This window comes from Sinocyclocheilus rhinocerous, unplaced genomic scaffold (genome assembly GCF_001515625.1).
Source record: "Sinocyclocheilus rhinocerous isolate Xijiao unplaced genomic scaffold, SAMN03320098_v1.1 scaffold2664, whole genome shotgun sequence".
In the NCBI taxonomy this organism is placed as follows: Eukaryota; Metazoa; Chordata; class Actinopteri; order Cypriniformes; family Cyprinidae; genus Sinocyclocheilus; species Sinocyclocheilus rhinocerous.
Genome location: NW_015635763.1, coordinates 120,377 through 138,191, shown reverse-complemented (window position 1 = coordinate 138,191; position 17,815 = coordinate 120,377). Strand labels below are relative to the sequence as shown.

The following is a 17,815-nucleotide window of genomic DNA, read 5'->3' as shown; positions in this document are numbered from 1 at the left end:
ACCAGAAGGTCAAGGTCAATCACAAAAACCATCATAACTTTAATAATGTCCCCACTAAAGCATACTAATGACCTTCCCCGTCTGACAGGTCAAGTTGCTGTGCTTAGGCCAAGAATCTTGACAGAAGTTGGCCACAGCGGGCCGGAACAGGTTTTGCCTGCTTCCAGTAGATCAAAGGCCTGGTAATGTGCAGAACACCATCAAAACGAGCTTGTGTTCATCAAAACATGATCCTGTGTAAATTATTTGTTTGATTGAGCCCACAGTGTGCTGTTGTTAAGACAGGACTGGGAATAAGATAGGGTTGTGTCGGTGAGGAAATTTTCCCACCGGTTAATCGATGTGTGACAACACCGGTAATACCGGTATCGCCGGGGGGGCGGGGGCGGGGGCGGTCCCTCTTTTCCTCGCTTTCCGTCGCTTTTAAATAGCTTGTAAAAGCGCTGCGCGCATTTTACTTTCACTTTGAAATAGCGGCAATTCGGAGTAAAGCAATTGTTCGTTTTTAGTTCGTTTGAATTTTCCCTCTTTTCCTCGCTTTCCGTCGCTTTTAAATAGCTTAAAAGCGCCGCGCGCATTTTACTTTCACTTTTGAATTAGCGGCAGTTAGGCGTCAATTGCTTGAAGGCAACAACAAAATACAACGTCAAACTCACTTTAGCGTGTATATAAAACAGAGAACTTTTATTAACAAAACAAATACACCATGCTATAGGGCAAGCTGCCTAATATAAAAAGCCGCGTTCAGTTTTTAATTGTAGTGTCTGTTCTTTTACTGAACTAAATGATTTTTATTACTATAAAAAATCAAAACGACGGTAGGGGTCAGTGACACGGTGGGCAAGTGACGCAACCGGTGTTGCGGCTTAACACCGGTATAACCATCAGCACCGTCTATCGCGGCAAGCCTATTGCAGCGGCTGCCAGGTTATTGCCTCACTTTTGTTTCGACCCCTCTGTTGCATCAGCCCTCTCCTGGCATAAGTGTTAATGATACATGAAGGAGATTCCCTCAAAACTACATTGTTGGTGCTGCTGAATTTATTTACACACTGCACTAAGAGGCACATTTAACTTGCTTATAAATATAAAAAACATGAAACCACAGTTTCTCACACAATGACTGACTGACTCCCGCAAGTATTTAATCTTCTTATGCACACTGCTTTACACGGGTAGTAAAACTGTGTTTTATGAGAGGGACTTAGGTTACAGTAAGGCAGGCACGCTGTGAAGGCTCTCACATGCATTTAGTTTTTTCTTTTCATTGCCTCCTTTTTCTTTTCTGGTGTGGAAAAACAATTATGAGGCTATAATGAGTGTTACTAATAATGTTCACTTTGTGGCTGTCAATTTAACACAATGCAGTATGACTAATTGTATCTTAATAATCACTTGCAGATTGATTTTTATTGTTTTAAATACATGCACATGTATGTGTAACTGCATGTACAGCATTCCTGTAGCTGAAACAGTAACACAAAGTGCTGGCAACACAAAGGTCATGGCTCCAATTCCTAAAAATGCATGAAGTGTCAGAATGTATATTTTTAGGACGAAAAATAAACTTAATTTCCTTGCACATTAAAGCTGCACTGTAAATTTGGTCTCTTTAGTGATAAAAAAATAAAACTACATACATATTGCGTTTGCATTTTTGAATCATCCATGTACAACAAACCTTTCAGCTTCACTCTGCTTTTCTCTTTGTATAGATTTGACGTGACAGGTTTACATTTTTATAGGCTTATCAAAGTATATTTGGGTAAAGTAAAGGCATGATTTGGAAGATGGACTTTTGCACTCTCTCATTAATGACATTTTGTTATATTAACTTAAACAAATAACACAATTAATCAAGCTTGCTGACCTGTACCTGCATTCCTCAGCAAATGCTGTTATTACTGTGAATTAATTAATTGCCATATTATGAATATTAAAGAAATGCATATTAGATGTGATGGTACAGTGTTGATCAGTTGTTCATTTGCTAAGCTATAGACTAGTGAGTAACTCACATAACACAGAAAAAGTGTTTTTGTGTATTTCTTAATCACCTGAAAAGAAAAAGTGTTTTTATGTAGCCTATTGCTTAATCACCCCAAGTTCTGTGCCATGATCCACTGTGGCACCAGCTGCCATAAGTTGCGATGACCGATTGCAGTATATCCTGCTTCACACCACAGCCAAAACTTGCTGAAGCATCTCTATATTTTTCCACTGCAGGTTGAGTCAGAGGCAAACTCAGTAAATGGCACAAGCTCAGAGCAGATGGAGGAGACCTGTGTGACACCAGAGGAAGAGGCGCATTACATATCCTTAACACACAATGTTCCACCTGATGTTCCCACGCCTCTCCAGCATGGCTTGTTACCAGCCCCTCTTGAAAAGGAGCCCGGGACCACTGATGTACTTCTCCCTCACAACAGTTCTCTAACCTTTCGTAATGGTGCTGAACACATGAAACCAAACACTGAGAGACATGTGGATCCCACGGAGCCACATGCCACGTTCCATAAATCCACGTTTAAGAAGAGTCATGAATCCGAGTCCGTTCAAGAACAGACTTTTCCTCTGAAGAAGATCAAACTGGAGGAGCAATGGGTTGATATTGATGACCCGCACTCAAAGCACTTAGAGACTAACGGGTGCTACGAAGATGCTTTATCTACCCTAGCAGCTGTGGTCTGCTTCTCCAGTACGGACAGAAAAAGTCTCGAGGAGAGGCTTTACGGGCCTCATTCCTGTTTAAAAACTGAGCCGAAAGAAGAACCATATCAGTGTCAGTTAAATCAAGGAGAAGAACCTCCTCAGAATGATAACATTGCACTATCTTTACCCAGTGTCCAGTCTCTGGTCCAGTATAGGAATATTAGCGTTGATCAGGCTATAGCTATTGAGGCCTTGACCCAACTGGCAGCTAGCCCACAAACACTGCCCTTTGAAACAGAAAACCAGAGTCAGGACGCTCAGCGAGTAACGTCTACATACTCTGCTTCAAGCAACCACATACCTCTTCGAGAGGCTAAACCAGTTTCAGATGTTTTCTCTAACAAGGTCTCTGTAATCAGTTCATCATTGCAACAGCCTTCTGTCATCTGCAACCCTCTGAACAGGCCAGCCAACCTCACCCAAAGTCAAAATCAGCATTGTATGTCTACCTCCAGAAAACTTTCCTTGAAGGATCTTCTGGTGGCCAGTTCAGAATGTGAAAAGCTATCGTATACCGCGGAGACCCGCAGAAACGGCCAAGCACTTTGTAAAGCCGAAGGCACTTTCAAGAAGTACAAGCATGGAGAAGCCACTCAGATCTCGAGAAAGAGGGACGAGGAGGAAGTTGCGGCTCAGTTGGTGCAGCTTGCGTTCATGATCGAATCCCGGCAGATGCAACTCTCGGAAAACAGTCCGCCAAAAGGTATGCCAACTCAGACCATGAAATACAATCATAATTATTTAGGGCAGCACTTAAAAAAGCAAAGGAAACCTAAAATGACGCCATCAAAACCCAGGATGTCTAAGAAGAAAGCTGCTGAGATCGAGGGCAACCATTGCAGGATTCCGTTGGCCAAGAGGACGCCCAACAGGAAAACCCCACTCAAGGCCACCATTCAGAAAGCCATTTCGCAACAAAAGATGAGGTTCCAGCACAAGAGGAGTCCGTTTCTTCCCCAAGCGCAGATAGACCTGAAAAAGTACATAACGGAGGCTCATCACGAGAACAGGCAGCTCTTATGCTACAGCAACTCTCTGAAGAAAGAGCACTTTGAAACCATCTTAGGTTCTGGTAAGCAGAACGGCTTTCACTTTAAATACGAGCATGGAGCTCAAAGTCATTGTTTACCGCCACCAAACGGACTCTTTCACAATCATACGAATGACCATCTAGGTGCTAGCCAGTGGCCGAGGCATGAATGTGAACAACAAATGATTTCTCAGGTATCGAAAACCTACGATGTGCTAAATCATGGTGCTAAACAACAACCTCAGCAAGCCATGGCCAGTGAACCCTGTAAAGACTCGCCGCAAAGCCCAGGGATGTACCATAGAGCCAACGGCTTTAATGATCATCAACACTTGCACACGAATCAAAATGGATTTTACAAAGTGGAGAAGTCTGGAGGTGTTACTGTGTTGTCCACATCCAGTGTACATTTGGAGAACGGGGACGTGGTGAACACTGGAGAACAGACTCCTACCAAGCACACGATCAACAGCTTTTTGGAGTCTCCGATGAGGTTCTTGGACACACCGACCAAGAATCTCCTCAACACCCCCTCTAAACAAACCACAGAGCTGCCCTCCTGTGACTGTGTGGGTAAGTCATATTAGCCATATCATAACTTGAAATAAAAGTTGGCTCGATCTTCTTTCAGTTCATCTACGAACACAATTTCCCTCTACAGAACACGTAATTGAGAAAGAGGAGGGTCCGTACTACACTCACCTTGGATCTGGCCCGAATGTAGCAGCCGTGAGAGAGATGATGGAGAACAGGTAAAGTGGATCTCAGTTGCTATGCTTACATGCAATAATGTTTTCTCTCACTCCAACACAAAAGTATACACATTTTTATTCATTTTAATGGATAATTTGACATTTACATGTATGCATTTAATTTCCTCATTTTATATGTATGGTTTTTACAATTGTTGTTTCATATTTATTTTTAAATTATTTTTTGTCAAATTAAAAAATATATATTTAATAAAATAAATAATACATAATAATAATAAATGTATGAAAATAGTAAATTTTTGTAAATAAAAAATAATAATTGTTTATTATGTTCGAGTCCCATCTCAGACGCCTTTCCCAATCCCATCCCCCCTCTCTCCCACTTCGCTTTCTGTCTGTCTATACTATCCTTTCTCAATAAATGCCAAAATAATTATTTGAAATTTGCAATAATTAGCCAGAGAAGTGTACATGTAGCTATAGACTTCTCTGCATTCAGAGTAGCAACCACAGATGTGTTTTAGCAGAAACACACTTTCATGCTCTCTAGAAGCTGAAACAGGAAGCCTATAACTAGGTTCAAGGGGCCCATAGAGTGATTCTTACCACAGAGGTTACTACTAAACTGCGGTAGCTATGGCAGAATGTTGTGATGATACTATTTCCCTTAAGTCGCACAATCAAAAGTATGACACGTACCGTGTTTGCAAGGAAGCATTATATTGATATTTCTCAAACCTTCTGGTTAGAGTTTGTTTCAGACCCCTAACCCTAAATATTACACTTCTGCAATTAATTCAATTCTAAACCGCTTAATATACAGATTCCATTTAAACATTTGTTTGTTTTGTAAATAATTTCAGTCAGTTTTTTTAAATGTAAGATTAAAGTTTGAAAATCCTATTTGGGTTATATTGTTGAAATGCCCACCATTCAGAATGCACCTGATGATGATGATGATGTCATAATATTTGAATACTAAATTCTGATTGGTGCTGATTTTTGCATTTATTTGCATATTGAATCATGATGGATCTGTTCTTCATTGCATATATATTTAACAGTAAGAAACACAAATCTTAATATAGTTTGAAAAAAAAAAATCTGAATTAGAAAATGTTTCTATTCAGATGTATACATCTAAAATTTGTGTAATAGTGGGTAACTCATATGGTTACCAATACAGTGATAGTTTAAAAGCCAGTTATTTAATTTTAGAAACAGCATGTCTATGTAATATCACATTTAATTTTTTCTTACACAGTATAAATGACTCTTTTTACATAAAAATATATGTACCTTTATATTTTATGAAGGGAGGTCTGTTGCAAAGGGATCGTCCTATTTGGGGGTCCTTTGCATTAAAAAAAATGTTGAACTTTTGAAAACCCCTGTGTTGTAGTGCTTGACACACACACAACTCACTGTGCTGTTTGCATCACAGATATGGCGAGAAAGGCAACGCAGTCCGTGTGGAGGTTGTTGTGTATACAGGCAAAGAAGGGCGGAGCTCACAAGGTTGCCCAATCGCCAAGTGGGTGAGTGACCTGATAAAATAACTAGCTGTCTGCGAAGAGCTTGCAGAATGTCTGTTCCTTCATATACTGTGTGCACATGTGTTAAATTCTGCAGATCATACGTCGAAGAAGTGAGGAAGAGAAGTTGCTGTGTCTTGTGCGGCAGCGTGCTGGTCACTGCTGTCAGAACGCAGTGGTAGTCATTCTCATCCTGGCCTGGGAGGGGATCCCACGCAGTGTGGCTGACAGGCTGTACCAGGAGCTCACACAGACTCTCTGCAAATATGGCTCGCCCACTAGCCGCCGCTGTGCCCTCAATGAGGAGTGAGTCACAAGTGACATACGGACAGAGTGTGTGGGAATGATTCACGTACACACTCCCTCACACAAATACAAAAGAACATTTGGAGGTTGTTCTTGATGAAGTGTTTGTGAAGCATGAGTACTTTTCTTTAAACTCCTTCACACCATCTTTTTGTAAGTGCACATTCACTGCTAAAAAGACCAGGCTAGATTAGTAAAAAGCAGGGTCGGAAATGATCTTGGGGCAAAAATGTCACCAAAATGAACAAAAAAAATTCAACACAAAAACTGAACTAAAATGATTAAACTAAACCGCATGATTTAACTAAAACAATTGCGATTAAAGTGAAATGTGAACATGAGTATTGACTGCGGCATGACATTCAGATCTGCTAACAATGTGTCAAAGATTTCTTTTTGCATGTTGTTTTTTGCAGTGTTGAGCATTATAAATAATAACCCACATGTCTATTGAGCGCATGAATGTGATGGCCAATCAGAGACGTTTAGATTAGTCACCAGTGAAAGTTCTGCAGTTCCACGAATTTCTCTCATCATAAACTAAGTGAAATCTCGATTTTCTAACACGTTAAATAGTAATAAACTAATTCATTATTGATGTTGATCATTTTTTGGCAACAGATTCTGATTGATTTGATTAATTAATTAAATTTACATATTTGACATAAAAAGACGAGATATATTTAAATAAGGTCATTATTTAAAAATTAGCCATACAAAGGTAAGATTATGCTCCAGGAAATCACTTCCAGGGGACAAATACTGCTCCTTAATGGAAAACTTCATTTCTGTCATAAAAGTTCATTAATTTGTGGAACAAAATTAGGCCAATTAGGCCCAAATTATCATTTGGGTGGTCAATTACCACCCAAATGATCATTTCAAGTCATTATTGCATTGGATGATAAAAGCACTGAATAAACTTTACAAAAAGTAGCTTTAGAAAGAAATATTTTGATTCAGCATTGCATAAATAATGATAGTAAATGGTTATTAATGAGCTTTTAAAAAATGCGGATTCATTAAGTAACAAAACGCCGCTGTGTGTTGCTCGGAGATGCACAAAAGTTCTGCTGTGGCTTAGTTTGAACTATCTTCATTGGCCAAATTGAGATAGACAAAATCGATAATATTGTATAATTTATACAATACTAACTACTGTATAAAATCAGTTTCCCATTTTCAGTCGTAAAGAAAATTTTGGCAAATTTTGGTATTTGGCAAGAAAAAAAAACTTGCTCATGTGATATTGCTAAACTATATCATATAATATAAATATAAGACAAAAACCCATACGGGCATTTTTCCCCTCATATCCTTGAATTTTAGGGGCATATAACTGTTATAGGCTTGATCACACAATGAGTCATTGCCCTGCATCATGTTCGTCATGCAATGCAATGCAAGATGCAATACAGGTGTCGGCCCCTTTTGGGGTGCGTTAAATGCATTAATAATTTTAATATATTCCATATATATTCCACATTTTCCACGCATGTAAAAGCACCACCAGCAAGTTTTATATTATATTATATTATATTATTGCACTGTAACTTACCTCAACGTCTTCCTCTCTCCTGTTAGTCGCACTTGTGCGTGTCAGGGTCTGGATCCAGAGACCTGCGGTGCCTCTTTCTCGTTTGGTTGCTCCTGGAGTATGTACTTCAATGGCTGCAAGTTTGCACGCAGCAAAACGCCCCGGAAGTTCAGACTGCAGGGAGACTATCCTGAGGAGGTGAGCACTAGATGGGCTCACAGGAGATACATTCTCAGTCCACTAGAAATGTGTGAAGAAATGCTCTGTTATGAAAGAATTACATGCTGGTTTTTTACAAAATCCTGCCAACAAGCCATAGTGGCTTTAAATGAGATGTGCAACCCTGATGAGAGTATCCTGTGTGAGCTTACCTGAATTACCTTGTTTACCTGAGCTAGTTTAATCTGTTGCTCTCTAGTGGTACTAAGTAAAACAGTTAACAGAAAAAAGGGTTGCATGACTGATGTTTTTTTAATTGCAAAAACTCCCCATGCAAAGTTTGACCAGGTTCAAAATATGAGTTGAAATAGCACTGTGCCATTGAGTCATTATCATTCATTACAATGCAAACACAGCTTCTTTTTAAGTAAATTATCCTCATTATTATACACTTTCAGCCGATTCAAGTGTCTGATTTACAGTGGTGTAACAATGCTGTGTAAAGTACGGCAGATTGTATACTCTGCTGCATCTTCTTCATACAAGCTTTTAAAGCCATCCTGCAAGAATTGCAAGATGTACTATGAAAACCTAATATAAACAATGATAACAGTGGTCGCAATGCACAAATTATGTGCTGTAGGAAACATTATTTTGTGTAGTACCTATAAAATAAACAAAATACATTTTAGTGAACTAACATCTAGAAGTTTGGTGTCAGTGAGATTTTATAAAGAAATTAATACTTTTATTCAGCAAAGATGCATCAAATTGATGAAAAGTGCAAGTAAATGCATTTGTAATGTTAAAAAAGTTTGTGTTTTAAATAAATGCTGTTATATTGAACTTTCTAGCCATCAAATATTTCTGAAAAAAAGTTTCTACAAAAATATTAAGCGGCACAACTGTTTTCAACATTGATAGTAATAAGAAATGTTTCATTAAAAAAACCAAATCAGCGTATTAGAATGATTTCTGAAGGATCATGTGGCACTGAAGACTGACAATTCAGCTTTGCCATCACAAGAATAAATTAAAATGTATTTACAGTAATTTTAAATTAAAATTAAAAAATGTATTAAAATACAAAACAGTTACTTTCAATTGTAATAATATTTCACTCTATTACTGTTTTTACTGTATTTTTGAATCAAGTAAATCCTTGCAGCATCCATGCTGAGCATAAGTGATGTTATTCAAAAACAGAAAAAAATCATACCAACCTCATATTTTTCGAAAGGTAGAGTATTTATGCTTTATGGTCATTTTATTTCATCTTTTAAACTACAATAATGTTTGATGTTTGGTTAGGAGGAGAAGTTGGAGAAATACTTGCAGAATCTGGCATCAGATTTGACCCCCGTGTACAATAAACTTGCTCCTGTGGCCTTTCAGAACCAGGTAGGAATTACATAATCAAAATGTCACAATCTGTCACAATGTTAAAACTGCTCTTAAGCAGAGCTCAACAGTAAAAACGTTTGCTAAGTTAGTTGATTTTGTGATTATGTTGATATTTCTATAGCAGCCAAGATAAAGCAAACTAAGCTCTGTGTACATTTGTAAAGAAAGTATCGTAACGATCTGTAACCTGTCAGGTGGAGCAGGAGCAGCAGGGGCAGGACTGTCGGCTGGGCAGGACCGAAGGTCGACCGTTCTCTGGTGTGACTGCATGTGTGGACTTCTGCGCTCATGCCCACAGAGACACACATAACATGACCAATGGAAGCACCGTGGTGAGTCTCACTTCCACTGTCAATGTCATTGTCCTTCTAATACCTTCTTTTTTTCATTTTCTGACATCTGAGATAAATGAGATATGTACTTGTCTCATGTGAACTGCAGGTATGTACTTTAACCAAGGAGGATAACCGTGCAGTGCGGAACATTCCAGAGGACGAGCAGCTGCACGTCCTACCGCTCTACAAGATCTCTGACACGGATGAGTTTGGACATGTTGAGGGCCAGTGGGCCAAAATAAAGTCTGGGGCACTGCAAGTCCTCTCTGCTTTCCCAAGAGAAGTGAGGATGTTGGCCGAGCCCGTCAAATCAGCACGCAAAAGGAGGATGGAGGCTAAAAGAGCCCATGCTGAGAAACTTAGCGGCCTGGACAGTAAGCGGGGCACTCCTGTGAAAGTGAAGAACGAGCATCTTAAAGGTATATCCAGTTCAGCCTTCCTTCTTAAGAGGCATGCCATTTTCTTGATGTGAACAAGTTGGTTTCAGGCAGGGTTTTTGGTGTAATGTGGAGGAACATTCAAAATGTGTAGTGCTGGGGAGGCTCCAGAAACAGTTTAAAAACCCCTGGTTTAGGGGGCATATACACTACACCATTTTCAACTAAAACAGAAAATTTCTTATGCATTTTGGCCATCTATTTGCACAATAAGCCTTTTGGGGGTCTGAAAATGCAAACTTTTGAAAACGGGTTTCAAGGTGCAAGTTTTTAAAAACGATACAGTTTCGTCTCTGTGTAAACAAAAAAAAATTATTTGTGAAAATGGTGATGTGCATACTTGTGTGTTGAGTCTATAGCAGGGGTAGGCAAGTTCGGTCCTAGAGAGCCGCAGTCCTGCAGAGTTCAGCTCCAACCCTGAAAACAAAACTCACCTGCCTATAGCCTTAGTAATCCTGAAGACATTGATTAGCTTGTTCAGGTGTGTTTGATTAGGGTTGGAGCTGAACTCTGCAGGACTGCGGCTTTCTAGGACCGAACTTGCCTACCCCTGGTCTATAGGAATGCGTATGTGCGCAGGCATGTAGTGTTTCTAAACATTTCTAAAATGCAAAGAAAAAACTTTTCAGTTTTTAGTACATTGTTGTCGTGTAAACGTACCCTTATGGTGACCTCTAAATCAGGACGTTCCAGTAACAATCAGTTTTCTGTTATCTGCAATATTTCAGTATTTTTGTTTTTTATTTCTTTACAGTAATTTAATTCTTTACAGTTCTTTATAATATTCAATTACACATTTTTACATTTAGATTGTTTGCTATCATCTAACACTCACTTTAAGATCATCATTGCTACTAATAATTACTTATAATTATTTTTCTATAATTATTTTTGAAATATTATTTAATAATTATTTGATAAAGAATTGAATAGCACAGTTAAATGTAATCTTTAGCAAATTTCAAAATGAATATCCATTTTTCATGCTGTACATTATAATGCTGCGATGCCTAAATTCACTTGTAGCATTTGAAATTAATTTGACCATTTAGATAGTTTGTTTGTTTTTCACATCTTCAGTCATAGCATGAAAATATTTATTAGTTTATTGGTGTCGAATAGAATTTTCACTTTTTACTATTTCCTGAAACCAGATATATACCAAAAGTAAATTTCAAGAATAGGTTTCTCTTAGTAGCCAAAAATAACCCGGATAACCCCTGAGATTATAAAGTATGGATATATGATGGATATGTAATGGGAATGATTTTAATTCATATTGTAAATTAAATATACATTTCTCTTGAGAATAGATCATAAAATAGGGGCTGTTGTGCCACTGATTTATTCCAGGAAACTTTTGGGGACTTCTCTAATCTACATTATTATTATTATTTTGTCCACAGGTTTCAAGCAAACCTCTGTTGAACATTCACCATGTTTGGAAAAGGATACTCGTAATTTAAGTTCCAGCATGCGATTATCTGGTGTTCCAGGCATTGGAGACCAATTCTCAGACTTCCGCTCTACTGTCCCGTACAACCAGAGTAACACATGCCGCACTCCTCCTGTGGCCTCCAGCTTTGGCATGTCCACACACCCAGAGTTCACTCGACCGCATGATCCCTCAAGAGGAACGGGCCACAGCAATGGTTCTCCTTCTCTTAGACACGGACTCGAGACCATCAGGCACAACTCGTATCCGAACGATCCTCTGAGAACGAATTCAAAATACTCTCCCTCGTTCAAATCCGAGCCTGAGGAGATGCGGTGCTTCCAGGGCGGCGCAGCTCCCACCCCGCTCTCCCCGCCCACGGCCGAGGGTCTCCACAGTCGCTTGAACCTGGAGGACCACCGCAACCCTCCAGATACAGCGCGACCCCTGACCCCAGAGGTGGGTAAAGCGGAGGAAGTGTGGTCGGACAGCGAGCACAATTTCCTCGACAGGGACATCGGCGGGGTCGCGGTGGCTCCTTCCCACGGCTCCATCCTGATCGAATGCGCTCGACGGGAACTGCACGCCACCACTCCCATCCTGCGGCCCAACCGCACGCATCCCACCCGCATCTCGCTGGTCTTCTACCAGCACAAGAGCCTTAACACTCCGGGCCACGGCCTGCAACAGTGGGAGGCTAAAATGGCCGAGAAGGCCAGGGAGAAAGAGGAAGCCGAGCGTCAGGGACTCAACAACAGGTCAAAGGAGATGGATTCGGATACGGAGAGCGAAAACGAGACTTATCCGGAAGAGAGACACAAGCTTCAGGTTCCTACCCGTCAATCGCTAACAGTTCCGCGTGACGGCGTCGTCATGTCAGCGCCCTACTCCCTCACGCACGTCACTGGGCCTTACAACCGCTGGACGTGAAATTCTCCGTGCTTGTCTAGCTAATGCCTTACCTCAGCTAGTTTTCATCCTTTCATGCCCGTTTTTACGTGTGCTCTTCTTCAGTTGTGCTCTTCATCTCAGCTTTTACGAAGAAATAGACTACCATTTGTGGGTTTTTAACTGTGAGTTTTGGTGTGTATGTCTGTGTTTTTTTTATTGTAAAGAGATGGTGCTCAGAACAGATGTTATAAAACTGGTTTTATACATATAGATGAAATTAGTGCATAGAAAATGTGATTATTTATTCTGATCATTTTCAAGACTATTTTGTAATTTAATTTCTGGTCCAAGCCTGTTTACTGCAATAGGAGTATGTCATCCTTGAAATGACGTGTGTAGTAAACACTCCGAATTGACATTGTCAAATGTGAATTCTATATTCTCGTCTCAGCCCTGGGTGCTGTCTTGTCCGACACTCGGTAGTTGCTATTTTATGCTGCCATTGTAGCAGTAAGGTTAAATGACCAATATGAACCACACATGGGTCATTACAGGTCATTGGTATGAAGGTACATTGTTCCGGCATTGTAAGACATTGTTGGGGGTAATGCATTGCAAGTAACACAAGTTACATAATCAGATTACTTTTTTCAAGTAACTAGTAAAGTAACAAAATATGTCTAGTTACTTTTTTTTAAATAAGTAACGCAAGTTATTCACTGACACCTCTCCTGTCCACGTGTTGAGATAAACTGGGAGTTCCAGAGGCTTATTAATTTCACTTTTGGTGTGAAATGGCCGTTACAGTTGCCAAAAATATAACTTTTGAGGTTTTTGTTATTAAAAAACAAATAAGCAAGCCTAGCACAGGTGACGCAAAAGTATCGTAATGCATTACTTTCCATAAAAAGTAACTAATGTAATTAGTTACCTTTTTATGCAGTAATGCAATATTGTAATGCATTACTTTTAAAAGTAACTTTCCCCAACACTGTTGTGAGACATAGACATGGCATCATTTCAAAAAGCACTTTGTATCTTCAGACCAACTTGACCTTTGAAGTTTCCAATATGCACGTTTGGTTTATTCATCTTCAAGTATCTCCAGTCACATTTTTTGGTATCATGATTATGAAACTTTGCATATTTAAGCAATAATCATGGAAGGTTTTATGCTGCATTTTGATTTCTGGCACTTATGTACAATTTTATATTATTTGGTCCCAATTTTTGAGTTTCTTTTTTTTTTAAACTCCCAAAGAGGTTGAAACATGACTTGAAATAGCTTAATCATTTTATACAATTCAAGCGTGTTAAGTTATGTTTGAACTAATTTACTGTATGTTTTTCACTGGTGCTTCTGAAGACATCCCATGACACCTCCTGAGATGTCATTTCATCTATTTTTATTGCTACCTAGTGCATTTTTATTTGAAATCAATCACTTTTTGGTGCGAGGGCTGGGGGGGATCAGTGTCTGCGCATTTTTATACGCAAGTATGTTTGGTTTTATTTAGGTGCATTGAATGAAAAGATCAATTTTATGACAAATGTAATTGCATATGTATCCAGAGGCCTAGTCAAGATATTGGCTCAAACGAAAGGTTTACATTACTCTTACATGAGGTTTAAAGTGAACATACAGCTAAGAAATGTCATCTTTATGGTGCTAAAGAGAGTGTACATCAGTGTTCAGAACCATTGTACACCCAAAATGCTGTACTTCAGCACTTGAAACAACATCTTGTCATGTAGGTTGTGAGAAATTTTACACATTGTCTCTGAAAATGTGTTTTAACTAGTACTCTAGCTGCGACAAAGATAGAAAAGCTCAACAGTAGCCCAATGTGAACCTATGTTTTGGGGAACTTGAAGTCACAGAGTGGCATGGGTACGTTCACGCTACTGTCTCTTCAATTAAATCTATTTTTGCTGAACAATGATACTGTTGTTTTTGTGTAAAACCATCGTGTGTGACAAAAAGAAGACGATATTGTAACCCTGAGCTGAGTTTGTGTATAGCTCAGGGAAGGTGCTCGTCAGTGGTGCTTATTCATAGTTCCCCTAGCATTGACAAATCACATGTAGGTGCTGCACTAGTTCTGGATCTTTCTTTTTGGCCGGTGCTGAATGTTTTACTCAGCTTGAATATCATTAGATCGTGCTATATTATTGAGTGTTTTTCCTCTTGACTTTATGTGGCACAAATAATACTATGACCTCACAGGCCCCTGATGGTAATTGACTGACATTGAAATGCCAGTACTATGAACGTCAGATAGCCTAAGTGAATTACCAATGCAATTCGATTCAATGCTCACTGATTTTATGCATTTTTCTAAGCTATTGTTTTCCAAGCTCTTGTTTTATGTGAATTATGGGTTGGTTTTTGTGTCGCTGGTTAAAACAAACTGCATTTCTGTGTAAATTACAGTAGATTTATAATACCATAAACTCATTTGGTTAGATTTGGCTCATGTGATCTTATTTGAGTTCAGGTGATTTAACATGGCTCTCATTGCAACAGTCTGGTAAAAAAAAAAAAAAAAGTTTTTTACATAAATTTGTTACATTCCTTTTTAAGTTGACATATTCACATTAGGCGTCTCTTGCATGTTTTCCCTCTTTTTTGTTGTATTTTCCCTCTTTTCTCAGGTCTCATGTAACTTTGGACACAAGCTTCTATGATTTTTGCATTGTCTTACAATTAAATTCTCCAAAATTTTAATTATCTTTTGGTTATGTTTTGTTCCCTTACAACATCTTCATGTATATTATCAGTTTGACAATTCTCGTATATGTTGAATGAAAGCTGAAGTGTGTAATTTCTGCTCCACTAGCATCATCAAACAAAACTGCATTAATAATAATGACTATTTTCTGGCAGTTTTCTCAGATAGTCAGGCAAATCGATTGATTAATCCAATGCTGTTGTGTTGGGCCGGTCTCGAGCAATGATTTGATTGCAGCTAAGAGATGCAGATGTTACATTTTTGGGGAATTAAACCTACCATTGGCTTATTTACTTATTTTTTTTTTATCTGAATATTGAACTAGAGTTATTTTAACATTGAAAAAAAAAATGACACACTTCAGCTTGAAGTATGAAAGTAAGCCATTACGGGCACTTTTATAATGTGGAATTTGAAACCTCCTCTTACCTACACAACAAACAAGAAGATGACTTGAAGACTTGTTCATTTTGTGACTTGAAATGATCTGTCAAGGAAAGAAACGCCAGCTTTTGAGATTTTACTTTTAGAAAATAAAATGCACGGTAGTTGTACAGTACATGTGAAGTGTGAGGCTTTTCCATTTGCACATTTTCTGCATGATTTTGCAACTCTTGTATGCACCCAAATAGCAGTTTTTCACAGCCCAAACACACTGCTGTCTATCTAATACATTCTACACAGGACATGGTAACAAAATATAAGAGAAGTCATGTAGTAGCAATTCATCAAGCATATGAGCATTATTACTCTGCATTTCAACAGTATTTCCATCCCACATATATTTTATATTGTGTATTTTCAAGAACATCAGATATTTTGAATAGATTTTTGAAAATATCTTGAACGTTAGTCAGTTTGAACCATGCTCAAATGTGTATTTGGCTCATATCTGCCAAATGTGTTCGGTAATATCAATTCCCTAACTATGTTGTCATAAAGAGTGAGTTTCCTGGCAGAAAAATCAAATGACCTGGAATTTGAGAGAATTCACTCTCGGTTATAAAAGATTTTAAATCAACCCATACAGTTGCACATGAATTATGGCCTGATTGCCTTACATCTATAGGACAGTTAATTATGACATGTCACCAGATTTAGAGCTTCGGCTCTTACAGTTTGTCAGGAGTATGTTCTCCAAGAGTACACCATAACTCCAACAAAAATAGTGCATTTCAAAATCAACAAACAGTTTCTAGTGCCCTCTATGGACAGAATTTGACAAACTGTGGTGTGCATCCTCAGATGACCCTAACGCCCATGTTTTGTGAAGTTTATATTACACAGGTCAATGTCCAAAATGTCCATTGCATCTGTCTGCAAAACTCAAGAATCGAATTTCCCCGAATAACTTGTCAGGATTGTCTCCACGTAATATTCACCATGATTACCTTGCAAAAAAAGTAGCTTATTCCAGTGCTGTATAGATCTACTTCTTTTAAACTAAAAATAGTATACATACTTTCAATCCAACTTTTATGTATTGAATAGAGATTACATTTATACTTAAGTATACTTGACTTATACTGACATTTACAGAAAAGTCTGAATTATGCTAGTATGCTGTATTTTTTCCCCCAAGTATGTACTTATTTTAATGCACTACTTGTATATATATATACTATTTCAATACTTCTTAGGAGAAAGATGTCCTAATTAGTTTATAAAAGTATACTTTCAAGTGTAACAATAGCAAACTTTAAATATAAAACTATAGTTTAACTTTGTGGTTAGTATAGCAGCTACACTATAAGTCAAAATAGGGATATTGTTAGTTAACAATTTATACTTCAATCCATTTTTTAGTTCATGAAAGTGCATTTTGAAGAATACTCTCAGCAAATTACTAGTTTAATAGTTTGTATACTACAAGTTTTCTTGAACTTATATACTTTTAAGTGAACTTAGCATCATACTTGGTTATATTATATTTGCACCAAGTATGCACTGAAAAAAATGGAGTGTATTCATAAACTAAAATGTCAGCAAGACGTATATAACTTCAATACTAAAAAAAAAAACACTTACAGTAGATGTAAAGTTCTTACTAAAAATGTTCTACTGTGAACACGTAAAGTACACTTAAAAATATACTTTTATGAAGTCAAAAATGGGACATAGTACCACATAGTACACATACATACAAGTACACTACTAATATACTGATATTGGTATACTTAGTTGCTACATAAAATATACTTCAGCTTTAAGTTTACTTAATATATGAACTTGAAGTATACTGAAGTATACATCTTCCCTGACACATTACTGATCTCTTTTCATTCTCAAGTCTTCTGTAAATCCACTAATTAAAGCGCCAATTACTGTCAAGCAAAATTGAAGTATAGTGGACATCTCTTTTACAATTCCTGACACCAGACATTTTAGGGCCAACATATAAGGTGGAGGAATAAAATCTAAACAAACCAGCTTCTCTGGTTCCTCCCAAGGTTTTTTCTCTCTCTCTTTACTATACTAAACATCTTGTGGACTTTGTTTCTCCAATTCCAGTAAACCTGGAAAAAGTATCCTGGAAATGTCATACAGATGTTATGAGAATATTTGAGGTGAATATGTGACAAGTGCCAT

The 17,815-nt window shown here is 38.1% G+C and overlaps 1 protein-coding gene across 2 annotated transcripts in view; it reads left to right on the top strand.

The window, feature by feature from the left end:
• Nucleotides 1-12,602, top strand: part of LOC107747454 (methylcytosine dioxygenase TET3-like) — a 45,348-nt gene extending 32,746 nt beyond the window's left edge. For both annotated transcript variants that reach the window (XM_016561958.1, XM_016561959.1), the window contains 9 exons: nucleotides 2,227-4,315; nucleotides 4,404-4,494; nucleotides 5,900-5,993; nucleotides 6,088-6,296; nucleotides 7,881-8,031; nucleotides 9,304-9,393; nucleotides 9,591-9,728; nucleotides 9,838-10,150; nucleotides 11,575-12,602. In XM_016561958.1, coding sequence (XP_016417444.1) covers nucleotides 2,227-4,315; nucleotides 4,404-4,494; nucleotides 5,900-5,993; nucleotides 6,088-6,296; nucleotides 7,881-8,031; nucleotides 9,304-9,393; nucleotides 9,591-9,728; nucleotides 9,838-10,150; nucleotides 11,575-12,533 — 4,134 coding nt within the window. In that variant the 3' untranslated portion in view covers nucleotides 12,534-12,602. The remainder of the gene's footprint in view (nucleotides 1-2,226; nucleotides 4,316-4,403; nucleotides 4,495-5,899; nucleotides 5,994-6,087; nucleotides 6,297-7,880; nucleotides 8,032-9,303; nucleotides 9,394-9,590; nucleotides 9,729-9,837; nucleotides 10,151-11,574) is intronic.
• The last annotated feature ends 5,213 nt before the right edge of the window (nucleotides 12,603-17,815 follow it).